This window comes from Eptatretus burgeri, chromosome 6 (genome assembly GCF_056783735.1).
Source record: "Eptatretus burgeri isolate ZD-2024b chromosome 6, Ebu_testis_v1, whole genome shotgun sequence".
Lineage (NCBI taxonomy): Eukaryota > Metazoa > Chordata > Myxini > Myxiniformes > Myxinidae > Eptatretus > Eptatretus burgeri.
The window spans coordinates 60,930,718-60,943,802 of NC_140966.1; the positions used below are offsets into that span (position 1 = coordinate 60,930,718).

General features: G+C 44.1%; 1 protein-coding gene across 10 annotated transcripts in view; it reads right to left on the minus strand.

The window, feature by feature from the left end:
- Nucleotides 1-12,065: 12,065 nt before the first annotated feature.
- Nucleotides 12,066-13,085, minus strand: part of LOC147024911 (SH3 domain-containing kinase-binding protein 1-like) — a 72,197-nt gene continuing 71,177 nt past the window's right edge. For all 10 annotated transcript variants that reach the window (XM_085885291.1, XM_085885295.1, XM_085885297.1 and 7 more), the window contains one exon: nt 12,066-12,786. In XM_085885291.1, the coding sequence (XP_085741417.1) occupies nt 12,700-12,786 (87 nt within the window). In that variant the 3' untranslated portion in view covers nt 12,066-12,699. The remainder of the gene's footprint in view (nt 12,787-13,085) is intronic.

Sequence of the window (13,085 nt, forward strand, 5' to 3'; positions counted from 1 at the left end):
CCTTAATAAACCCACACAAACATCAGCTGTCCTGATGTTCATGTCTTTGTCAGATTTCCTAACCCAGGACCCTATCTAGATGTCAGAATCCTCCATCAATGGAATCACCATTTCTGTCTGTTCTGTCTGTTCAAACCTGTCTGTGAGCAGGATATGACCTGTCAAAATCAAACCTGTCTGTGAGCAGGATAGCTCAAAAAGAAGTTATGGACGGAAACTTGGTGGACGGGTTTGGTCGAGGACAAATTGATTCGATTTTGGTGAAGATCCGAATCCAGATACGAGAATTAATTAATTAATTAATTACTTTTTAAAAAGTGATTCTTCGATCATTATTGAGAGGTGGGGCACAAAAACGACATACAGCATGATACTTCAAAAGACTTGTGGATGGATTATGCCAAAACCAGGTGGATGAGTTGGGTAGGTGGCAAGTACAAGCCCATTCGATTTTGGTTCACGTCCGGATCCAGATCCGACATACCGGTGGGACACAAAACGTGAACTGTTCAGCCTGGCGGAGGTATGTGGTCCACCGAGTGCTCTTCTCGTCTCTTCTGAAATATTCTCTTCTCGGCTATAAGATATGTCAAACTGCCAACTGATGTTGACAGCATCTCTGTGTGGAGGACATTTCATTTCACGAGGATTAAGATGACATACGAGTCCTCGTACAGAGGCTCCTACATCGATTCTTGTTGCAGACACTGTTACTAGGGTCCATCCATGTAAATCCTGATACATTATCATCTTGTTTTCAAGGCAGACATGATGCTCCTGCAGACAACTCACCTCCATGTCATACTTCTGTGCCACTGCCATTCGTCGCACTTTAACCTGATCTGCACTCGGTGTTGGGTGTTAAATGTGGAGACCTTCACCACCCGTTGCCTCTTGGATCAAGTTGGCATTACCTCTTGGGTCTTCATCAGCCTCAGCCCTTTCTGCAGTTGTCCTCGAGCATTTTTGGGTCATGCTATGTATTGCGTCACGTGATGGTCTGTTATCATCGATCTGCGGACCCATACGTGACAAAGTATCAGCGACCGTTAATCATGATATTAGACCGGTGTCATTTAATGGCTGCTCTTCCTCGGACCTTTTCCACGACTTGCAGGTTGCAGATACCATTTGGCTAAATCGTGATTTGATGGCATTTCCTCCATAAAGGACCCCACTGCACTATCCGAAGGGCTCGTCCGCTCCACAGACCGTCGGCACTTCCGAGAGGAGCCTGGAGGAGAGGAGCCTCAGGTGGTGTGGTCCACTACCATAACGGTAGCAGGCTTTCTCCTGGTCTGACCTCACAAAAAAGGGGAAATCACCCCCAAAAACGTTATGAAATTGTATTCATACCCCGCACATCTGCCTATCGACAATTAGTACCTTGATCATTTGTCAAGTATATTTGGTTTTACAACTACTATACTGTACTGTACTACTGACTATGGTACTCTACCCAAAGGCAGAGTCAGGGTTGCCAAAGCAGCCTCACAGAGAGGATCATACTGGGTGTTTGTTCCTTGCCTTCCCAGCAGGAATCAGTGCAGGAATTGTGGAATTTGTTCAGGGGACCAGGGATAGCTCGCTGACTCTTCGATGAAGTACACAAGGGATCTTTAATGTCCACCAACTAACGCCATCTGACAGGACACCCAGCTTAACGTCCATCCGAGGGACGGCACACTCATTGGTGAATCGCCCTGCTTGTGAAATGACCGGGATGACAAGTTTAGAGCTTGGTCGGGATTCGAACCCTGGCTGGACAGCTTAGAGTCGAGCGTGAGTACTTCTCGGCCACCCTGCCAGCCAAACACTACTAAAACGAGCTGGTTTTTCTCAACTGATGTATGTTAGAGTCCGCTGTGGTTTTGCGTGTGCGTCCTTTATGAACCGCCGGAAACTTTTAAACAAAGTCCAACTTTTAGTGATTCCTCAATCTGCTGCAGGTTGTCTGATGTATCAGTGACGCCGGTATCTTGGACTCGGTACGGTGGAGTGAAAACATCTGAAACGACAGGATAACGATCTCCAAGCGACGGCCATCAAGTTGATAAGGTGTTTGTGGACCCGTTTGAAATGAGTCCAAGTCCATAAAACGTACGAGAAAGTGAAGCATTCCGGCGTCGATGTACTCCGTGGACTTTGCTCCTCGCACATGGCCCTTCAATGTTTATCAAGAATTTCGAAGAAATATTTTTATTTGGTCATTATGGCTGATAATAATCTATACAAAAAACGAGGTTTTACCTGTTGGGAAGTTTATTTCGCCCTGATCATCCAGCAAGAATCGTGAGGTCTCCATTGAAGGTGAAACGCTGTCCCTCCCTGCATGGACCAGCTCCGTTTTAGGTCGGGGGTGCAATTACCAGCAACCACACTCAAGCCATTCCCAGCGACCTGTGTATGTAACCTGGTGTCATGGAGTGTCCAAGTAGACCAGTCCACTTTGGTACCCGCAGTCCGTGCAGGAATTTGTAACTTGTTCATGGTGCCGATGACAACTCGCCTTCTCTTCGAGATGGACACAGAGGGTTCTTCAACGTTACATGACACCCGGCTTATAGTGGGGCAGATAACAGCAATTTTTGAGAGGAATCGTGCAAATGATGATACAAGCATCAAATTTGGCACATTTGTTCTCCAGGGGATTCTAATCAAATCTGCCTGATTGGCCATTTGAACATCCAAGTTATGAAAAATTTGAAAAAGAAAAAAAAACTTCAAAAAAGTCAAGATCACGAATCAATGTTGGATGCTGGCTGAGATTGGTAAATGTTTCAGAAACATCATGAAAGATGTTCCAGGTCTGCCATGCAGTTTTCTTCCCTTTACCGTGGAAGGCAGACACGACGTCACATCCAGTGAACGCATGGAAGTATGGGATCCCTCGAGCTTTCTCAGGCCCGATTGCAGAAACTACCTCATGGACTGGAATCCATCGCACCTTGGCTCCTTGGCCAAATGCAATCCACATGTTCTCAAGACCTAGTTCCTGTAAGGATGGCAGTACAGATATTGCTATGACTAGTACGTCCGTGTCATTAGCCTTAATGATAATGGACTTGCTACCATCCGTCGTTGCATCCCTGGCGTGTACAAATATTCGAGTGTCAGCTTCTTCATGACAACATGGAGACACAGCATCCAGTGACTTCCTTGTGTTGCTAATGGCATCTTCTCCTTTTGTGACAATGACTGTGGTTGTTGTCTGTGCTTCACACATCTTTTCCGCAAGGAAGTGAAACAGCTCAGTCTTGTTGCTGTCATCTCGAAGAAAGCTTCTCCAGTTACTTGGGGTCTTACTGGTCCCTGTCACTCTTCTTCTGATTCCTTGACCCCTTTTCGACCTTGCCTCGGACTTCAGACTTGACTTCTTGTACACATCAAACACTAAGTCCACCCTCTCGTACCTGGCACCATAGGATTCCACCTTTGGGATGATGTCTTCTTTAGCATAGTCATCAAATATCTTTGAAGTGCGTGGAGGTAGGGCATTGATAAGTGCTGAGCCATCAATGATGACTGCATCTCCCCTTGCTTCTCTGTCTGGGATGTTCACTTGCACTTCAAGAATTTCAGCCAGCTGTGACTTCAAATTTTTTTGAAGTTTTTTTTTTTTTTTTTCAAATTTTTCAAAATTTGGATTTTCAAATGGCCAATCAGGCAGATTTGATCAGAAAGCCCTGCAGAACAGAAATGCCAAATTTGATGCTTGTATCATCATTTGCACGAGTTTTCTACTGTCTACTACACTATTAACATTAATCCGAGGAACGGCGCCCCACACATCGGTGTCTCACATTGCATGCTAAACACCAGGATGACTGTTTATAGTTGTCACCCTGTCGTGTCGGGATTCTAACCCAGGCTAGACGTCTGATAGACGAGTCTGCATGCCTGTAGGACGTTCTACCAGCCCTAATTGATTTAAACTTTGCCAAACGTACGCAAATATGACGGGAACAAACATGAACCCCATCCCCCCTCGTCCCACACCACCACCCTCCCACGCCAAGGGTGACTTTCGAGCAGAGATAACATTGAGTAATTGACACTTCAAACCCAAAACTCGCAGGGAGGTCTGTTGTCGTGAATGGAGGACGGAATACAAGGGAGACAGAACCATGGCGTGAGCATTATGCCAATTGATGGTTATTCAGATCCAATACACAAGGAATGGGGTCAGTATTAAGAAGACGAGTAGGATAAGTACTCTAACCCTCTTAAATACATATATACCGACGGTCGTGATTGGACAGACCACTCTCCTTCTGAAACCTCAATCCCTCATGTATACATACCGGTACAATCCCCCCCCCTCTTCTACCCCTCACTGTATGCAAGTCGTTAAATGTCCACTGCCTCTAAAAGCTGTCGACCCTGGGTTCGAATCCTGACCCACCTGTAAACTGTCATCCTGGTGTTTCGTCTGCCGGCACCCTGAACAAATTACAAACTCTCGCCATAACTACTGCTGGGAGAGGGATGGCATACCATCCATACCATCCATACCATCCATACCATCCATACCATCCATTCCATCCATACCATCCATACCATCCATACCATCCATACCATCGAGCATGACCGTTGCCAAGAAACCGCTTGGGTAGCACCGACGCCCTGTAACAGAGGATGGTACAGGTTCGCATCAGTCAAATGTTGAGGTGGATTTTTATTCGAGAGAATGAAATAACTTTTCCCCTACATGAGTAGTGGTCACACTTGGCTTGTGAGGACACAAACATTACATGAAAACAGTAAAATAATGTCCTGAATCCGTAAACCAAGCTGTCGCCGAGCTGCTATTAGTCGTCTCACGCCTGCCTGCTATTAGGTGAGTAACAGGTCACCTGTGGGCTGTGTCGGGTTCACTGAGAACTCTCAGGTGTCTTTACTCGATATAACATAATAATACTCAATAACGGTTTCCCAGAGTTCAATGAATTCCATCAATTACTAAAACGAGATGTGTGTGTGCGTGTGTGTGTGTGTGTGTGTGTGTGTGTGTGTGTGTGTGTGTGTGTGTGTGCGTGCGTGTGTGTGTGCGTGTGTGTGTGCGTGTGTGTGTGTGTGTGTGTGTGTGTGTTCACGTGTGTGTATGTTCACGTGTGTATGTTCACGTGTGTGTGTGTGTGTGTGTGTGTGTGTGTGTGTGTGTGTGTGTGTGTGTGTGTCACACTTCATTCGAAATGGTTGCTTGCTGTAGAATAGTTAGAGGGTTCAGAGAACACATTTCCCCACGCAGTGTAAGGTTAATAAAACAATTGAAATAAACTAATTTTAAAGATCGTATTAAAAAAAAAACAAGTGAAATCCTTCAATACAGCGTGTGTGGTGAAGCAAATGAGTACACTAATGTTAAAATATGCAATTTATGCTTTTGCAGTTGAAAAACAATTAAAAAGTGTACTTAATATTTGAAATGTAAAAATCTTGTTATTATTGTGATAAGCACCTTTATATATAAGAGAAGGAATGAAATCGTTCGATACAGCGTGGCAGGAGGCCGCAAAAGAATGATGGCATAAGAAGAACTTAGCTTTCAGCGTTCGGCGCGAAATGCCATGGTGGGCGGAAATGACGTCTTTCGTTCGTTCGTACATGAGAGGGGAGTGTTTCTTGGTTTTTTTTTCTGTCAAGCAATAAATTCAATGGTTTTCACATATATAACACATTAGTTTCACAAATTTCCATTGAGATACTCAAGTATTTCCATCAATTGTCGCCATTTCCGTCTAGGTTACGCACTGCCATCTATCGGACGGCCGTCATTGGCTGTCTTGAGGCACGTGGGGGGGGGGGGACACCAGAGACGTGGTAGACACTGGGGACATTTCAAACTCGGTGCAACCGTATACAGCGCACACGCTGTAAAAAAAAAAAATGGAAGTTTAGCGCCGTTAATGCAACATCTTACACACCACCATATTTCACACATACATTAGTTATTTGTGCATGTCGTTTGTGTCATTTATGATGTCCTTAAAAGTAGTAAGTTTCCTGTTTGGAATGATTTTCAATTTGACTGCCAAACAGGTAGACAGATTAAAATAAAATAAAAATCTCACTCCTCTCTGCGTGCATTCGATGGGGTCGGATTCAGAGGCAAAGTAATAATACAACACAAGGAAATCAGATACAGGTGGAGGCCATTCAGCCCACCATTCCTGCGCAACATCAACACTCGAGGGGGAGCATTCGGTAGAGGGCAAAACCTCCGCCGCCAATACTGCTGGGTCACTTAAGTGAACCTGATATCCTATTCATTGTAGGCCAAAACGGATCAGACTTGACTGAACCACGATTGAATAAACTAAACTAGATTGACGCCCATGTAGAAATGCCAAAAAAAAAATCGAAATTTTTTTGAAAAAAAAAGTTGCAAAATTTCTGGGGTTTTTTTCCTCTAACAAATTTTTTTGGGGGGGTTGGAAATCACTTAAAACATGTAGAAATGCAAAAAAAATTCAAGTATTTTTCAAATAAAATCTAATCTTTTTTGAAAAAAAAAGTTGCAAATTTTTTTTTTTTTCTCTAACAAAAATTTTTTTTTGCTTGGAAATCACTTAAAACATGTAGAAATTCAAAAACAAAAATTCTAATATTTTTTCAAAATGGCCGCCATAGCAGCCATATTGGACTTTGGACCAAGTCCAACATCTAATGGCATGATCCTTGGACCATAACTAATCCCCCCACCAAGTTTCGTCGAAATCTGTTGAAGAGTTTTTCCGTAATACTGTTCACAAACAAACAAACAGACAGGGGTGAAAACAGTAACCTCCGTCCATCTTTGATGGCGGAGGTTAACAAGATCCAAAGAAGAAAATGTAAAATTTGTTTATTTTTTTAAAATAAGGTGTTTTCGTGGGTTTTTTTTGAAGTTTTGTATTTTTATTTTATTTTATTTCCTCAGAGGAGGGGGCATGGGCTTGGTTAAAAACACACAACATCAACTGTATGACCCTTCTTGACAAGACCCCCACCAACAGCACTCCATGCACATGCACACAATCACCCATCAATGCTCAAACTACTTAAAAGTCCTGCCAACATCCCCATACCCCTCCATCTCCATAACTTCCAGGTACCTATCTAATTCCAATTTGAACTTATCTACCGTTTCTGCTGCCGCTACCTTTCCAGGGAGGCCATTCCATGCATTAACTACTCTCTAAGTAAAAGTCCCCTTCCTTACTACCGTCTTAACTCTCCTCTTCTTTACCCTCAGGCTATGGCCCCTGGTCCAAGCACTGTCTACTCTGTTGAATAATTCATCTGCACTTATTTTATCGATATCTTTCATTGTCTTAATGATATCTATCATATCTCCTCATAACCGCCTCCTTTCTCGTGAATAAAGCCCTGTCTCCTTCAGCCGCTCCTCATAGCTGAATCGAGCTCGGCCCAGAATCAATCTAGTAGCCCTGCGCTGAATCCTGTCCACGGCATCTATGTCCTTCTTGAATTTTGGTGGCCAAAGTACTGATAAACTGCAGGTTCGTTTTCCGATTCATGTTCAAAATGTAATATTCAAATGAAATTAAGTTGTTTCGCGTTCAAAACTCTTTTTTCCCACTTTTGGAATAAACTCCCTCACTATGTTCAATCCCATTCTTCCCTCCAGGCATTCAAAACGGCTGTTCATCATCACATCTTATTGTCCCCCATCCAAATCCTCGATCTTTTCTACCCCCGTTAATCCGCCCCAAACCCACCTCCTTCAAATTCCCTGCTTTCCTTCCTGAAACTCCCTGTAATGTCCATCTTTGTGTACCCCAGGTTCCCCACCCCATCCCTCTCCCTTCCACAGATCAACTGTCTCTGTTCCCCACTGTTTTGTCCTTCCGACTCCTGCCCCTCTTGTCTCATGCCCCTCTTAATGTGCGTTGTGTGTTTGCTCTCATACGAGCCTCGACAAGGATATACAAAAAACAAACAAACAAACAAAAAAATGAAATTGCTCGTTGAGCAAGGAATTGCCGGAATAATTTTGTCATATCTCCATGATCTCTGAAAAAACAAAAACCTGAAATCAACTTAGTTCTTATAAGTCGATAGTGCTACTGTTTAACGAGTTATAGCACTTGGTTTGGTCATGATCATAACTTGGAAGTCAATCGGACTTGAAATGGCGTTTTTACCACAATTTGAAAGTTTTGACCCGACCCCCCCTGACATTCGACACCCGAACGCTAAGAAGGGTGTTGGTGTGACACCACAATGAGACATATGGTTGGATGCAGAATTGGAAGATGCACATTTTGGATTTGGTTTGTAGTCGATACGACCATTTTAGCGGACGTTATTGCGAAAATAAAAATTTCGGGTTTTTGGTGACCTTAACCTTGACCTTTGACCAAGATTCACCAAAAACGACAAGTGTCTAAGTTGGACCATGGCCGACGTCTGAACCCAGTTTGGTCATGATCGCTGAAACGGTGTGGCTGCTACAGGGTAAACAAACACACAAACAGACAGACAGACACACAATGACACACACAACTGACCAACATAATTGTTGAAATCCGATGTTTGGTAACAATAGGTGTCACCATGTTGAAGTAGAAGAAGCAGCAGATGACAATGTAGCAAAGGTAACTGTGCATATATATATATATATATATATATATATATATATATATATATATATATATATATATATATATATATATATATATATATATATATATATATATCTCTAGCCTGGTGTTGGCGCAGTGGTTAGGGCAGCGGCTTGGGATCCAAGAGGTCCTGAGTTCAAGCCCCGTTGCGCCACTGAATTAATACACCAGGAGGTTGACTCAGCCTGTCATCCTTCCGAGGTCGGCGAAATGAGTACCAGTGTACTGGGCCGGTGTATACCCCGGTTAAAATAGGTGTACCATATCCCTGTGTTGTAAGAGGCGACCAGGGTTGCGTCAGGAAGGGAATCCGGCGTAAAACCTGTGCCAAATCATTATGCGGATCGTAACGGATGATCCGCTGTGGCGACCCCTAACGGGAGAAGCCGAAAGAAGAAGAAGAAGATTTGTGGACGGACGGACAGACGGACAGAAGTGAACCAATTACAAAATTACCTAACCCCACGTTTTGTGTGCGGAGGGTGCGCGGGAAAATAACAACAAGGATCTGATACTCTCGGTCCCCCATCTTTTTGGTGGTATTGTGAATGCATATTCTGTGTAATAAGAAAGCTAAATCTCTAACGGTTTTTGAGATATCAAGTACACGAGCTAAGTAATACCTCGCATACACAAAAGTACATGGACGGATGATCAGTGTGTTGGTCGGAGCTCATATCAATGTCCCGTCTCAGACCTCGCTTGAGGGGTGAAGGACAAAAACAATGTCATCCTGGTACTCGACCACCGTAGATAGCATCGAGTAAGCCGCTTGCTAACGGAACACACTCCAGGTCTCATCACATTAATCACTACAATCATGCTCAAGAAACAATGTCCCTCTCTCTCCGCTCGTGTTCCAGGAGCTAAGGTTGCAATAACCACACGAGTTGGCTTTACATCAAATGTAAGGTCATTTGGTATCCCCACGGCTCACCCTGCACTCACCATTTTGGATTTCAATCTTGATAATAATTAATGATTCATTGGTCCAACACTTCCACCACCGACACGAAATTATTCTACAATTTCCCATCGAGTAAACTGGCGACTTTCCAAAATGAACTGTTCACTCCGGTTAATGTTGTGGTGTACTGGCATACGTGGGCGAGGGACAATGCGGGGAGCGTTGTGGAGGCGTGGAGGAGTGGTTTTGGTGGCCACGTGTCTGCAAGGGATATAGGGGTTCGTGCCGCTTGAGGCGTCTTTGTGTAGTCTGCAGTAGTGTGCATTCGGACGGGCAATAAACAGAGTTCGACAACCCTCACGACTATCCGAGTTCTACGGCCCTCCGGACACTACAAATGTTTGTGAGTGACGGCACTGTGTTGGCCGCCATTTTGGATTTCAATCTTGGTAATAATTAATGATTCATTGGTCCAACACTTCCACCACAGACACGCAATTATTCTACAATTTCTCATCGAGTAAACTGGTGACTTTCCAAAATGAACTGTTCATTCCGGTTAATGTTTGTGAGTGACGCGCTGTGTTGGCCGCCATTTTGGATTTCAATCTTGGTAATAATTAATGATTCATTGGTCCAACACTTCCACCACCGACACGCAATTATTCTACAATTTCTCATCGAGTAAACTGGCGACTTTCCAAAATGAACTGTTCACTCCGGTTAATGTTTGTGAGTGATGGCACTGTGTTGCAGGCGAGAATGCTCAAAAACCACGACTGTGTTGGCCGCCATTTTGGTTTTCCCAAGAGTGCTTTGACCGATGATGACGTCACTTCCTGCATAGTTGCCTCATGTGACATGATATCGTTCTTTGCGTGAAATGTAAACATTGAACTGCAGCCATGACGTCATGCTTGAACCGCCCCTCATACGAGGTGAGACATCCAGTGGGTGGTGTGTTGTTTTCGACCGGCGATAACTTTGGTATTCCCACTGAAATGTTGTGGTCAGAGCCGGCTGTCTGCACCAACCTGCTCGTGTGTACGTAATAAATAGACGCCCCCACAAAGCGGTGGTGCATTCACGAGCTTGGCCAGCCCACCATCATGAGTGTGGACTCGCCCTACCCTTTGGTAGTTTGTGTACCTGCTGCCTCTTGTCGTTAATTAGCTCCTCGCTGAGAGTCTCGAGTCCACACCCTGAGATGCTGAAGGTAATTAAGGTTGAAAAGCGCATTGAATGGATTTCGAATGTTTATTTGTGTTTCCCGCCAAAACCAATTTGACCTGATGATGGGGGAAAGTATTTGTGTGGAACCTTCTTTGATCATTTATTACTTATGAAATCTTTAGATTTCGGAAGTATATTGATGACTTCCATCATCTGTTTGCGTGTTTGTTTGTTTGTGTGTGTGTTTGTTTGTAGGCACGATAACTCGAGAACGGAAGAAGCTACCAATGTCAAATTACACCACGTGATTCAGGAGGGTGATGGCAAGCGCTGATTAGATTTTAGTCAAAATCGGTCAAAGGTCAAGGTCACAGTGAGGTCAAACATCCAAAACATTCGATTTTTGATGGTTTGGTACAGAATCATCGTAGAAACTTCTGGTTTACGTCGCTACCTTCTCGAGAGACAGCTTTTATTAGACAAGGTCAGAAGGCAAGTTGACAATTTCGTAAATCCCAGTCTATGACTGCTTGTTTTTACATTAATCGAATGTTTGTTGGGGGCTGACAGGATGACCTCGAGGTGCACACACTCTCCTCCACCCTGTCTCACCTGGGTTCGAATCCCGACCAAGCTGTAAACTGGTGTCCTGGTGTTTCACATCCAGGGTGGTTCATCAATGTGTGTGTGTGTGTGTGTGTGTGTGTGTGTGTGTGTGTGTGTGTGTGTGTGTGTGTGTGTGTGTGTGTGTGTGTGTGTGTGTGTGTGTATCGTCTTTCAGGTGGATGTTAAACGGGAGTTCTGTCTGCTGGCATTAGTTGGTGGACGTGAAACATCCCACGGTGGCCTTCATGAAGAGTAGGTGAGCTATCATTGGCATCCTGAAGAAATTCTTGCTACAGTCAAACGTCAGGCCGAGGTTGACCCCACAAGTAGGTGGGAATAAATTGAGGGTGTTAAAAAAAGAATAACAAGACCAAGATGTTCGTATTCATTTCATGAAATGGTTGTTTCCCCCTAATATACAACAGAGCAGGAAAACGTTGCAAAGAACAAATCATCGTCAGACAAGGCTTGTCCTCCAGCCTTTCATGAATGAATTAAGGGTTTACAAAACTCTTTTGGCTGCAGCTTGTACCATGTCTCATGGCTCAAAAAACGAGTAAAATATTAGAAGGATACTCGGTGGAGCAGGTACCTCCGCCATGATCCAGTAGCACACATCGGGCCCAATAATTTTTTTGAAATATCTCGCTATATATCGCTTTTGGTCCCATCTCTCAATGGTGATTGAAAAATCACTTAAAATATCTCTGAAAGAGGAGGCAGGAAAGAAAAAGAAACGGACAGACGGAGACAGACATATCCTGTGCTTTTATTCATATATCCAAGCAACACGAAGTCAAATCTGAGTAACATTGATCCGAGTAAAAGTGTTTTCTGGATCATCGACAGGAGAAAAGGAGAAAAGGACAGGAGAAAATGGGCATTCACAGTGGCAACACCAATAGCATCATATCTATGCAGGTTGGGGGTGATGGCCCAAAAGTTCACGAGTCCAGAAACTTTGACCCACAAAGATACAAGTCAAGTCAACCAGCAACGTGAGTGACCATCTGAGGCACTGACCTGGAACAACCTCTGAAGACACTGAGAAGCCAAATAAATGCACTCTCAAGGCAAAAGGTTTGATCCTACAGATAACCAGCCCCTGCAGATGGACCCTGGCAAAACCACAATTCCATGGGTGAGGTGGGTCAAGAGAAAGATTCCACAGGCGGTTGTACTTGGCAGCGGAGGTGGGGAGGGAGGCAGAGTGGCCATTAAGACCTCTACAGATGTGAATAAACCCCAAATGTCCTGTACATAGTAAAGCTCAACGCTGTGAGAGCAGCATCTGTTGGTCGTGTCATCATCAGACACTGACGAACCAAAAAACACCACTTCCGACATGTCACACGGACGTGGGGTGCAGAAGATCAGATGGCCCTACATAACGGAAGCATCGACACACATCGAGGGGAACAGGCCTTTCTTATCCCCCGACACTCCCTCCATCCATCCCTTCTGTACACACTGGAAAACAAACAATTATCAGAGATTAGACGTGGAAAAGTCCAACTGCAATAAGTGAAGTACATTTATTCCCAGATCATTTATCCTGGTCGTGCAGGAGGAACACACAGAGATGCCATGATAATCAATACTAGGGTTCCAGGTTCAAATCCCACATGCTGGTTGAAATTGTGCTGTGTCCAACAATGGCCTTGATGTTGTTCCCGGAGGGAGGCATTAAGCGTTTTGTCTTGGTGTCCGTGGTGTCACACTTTTTGAAGTATAATTTTTCCATTGCTATTTTTTAATTTCATTATTAT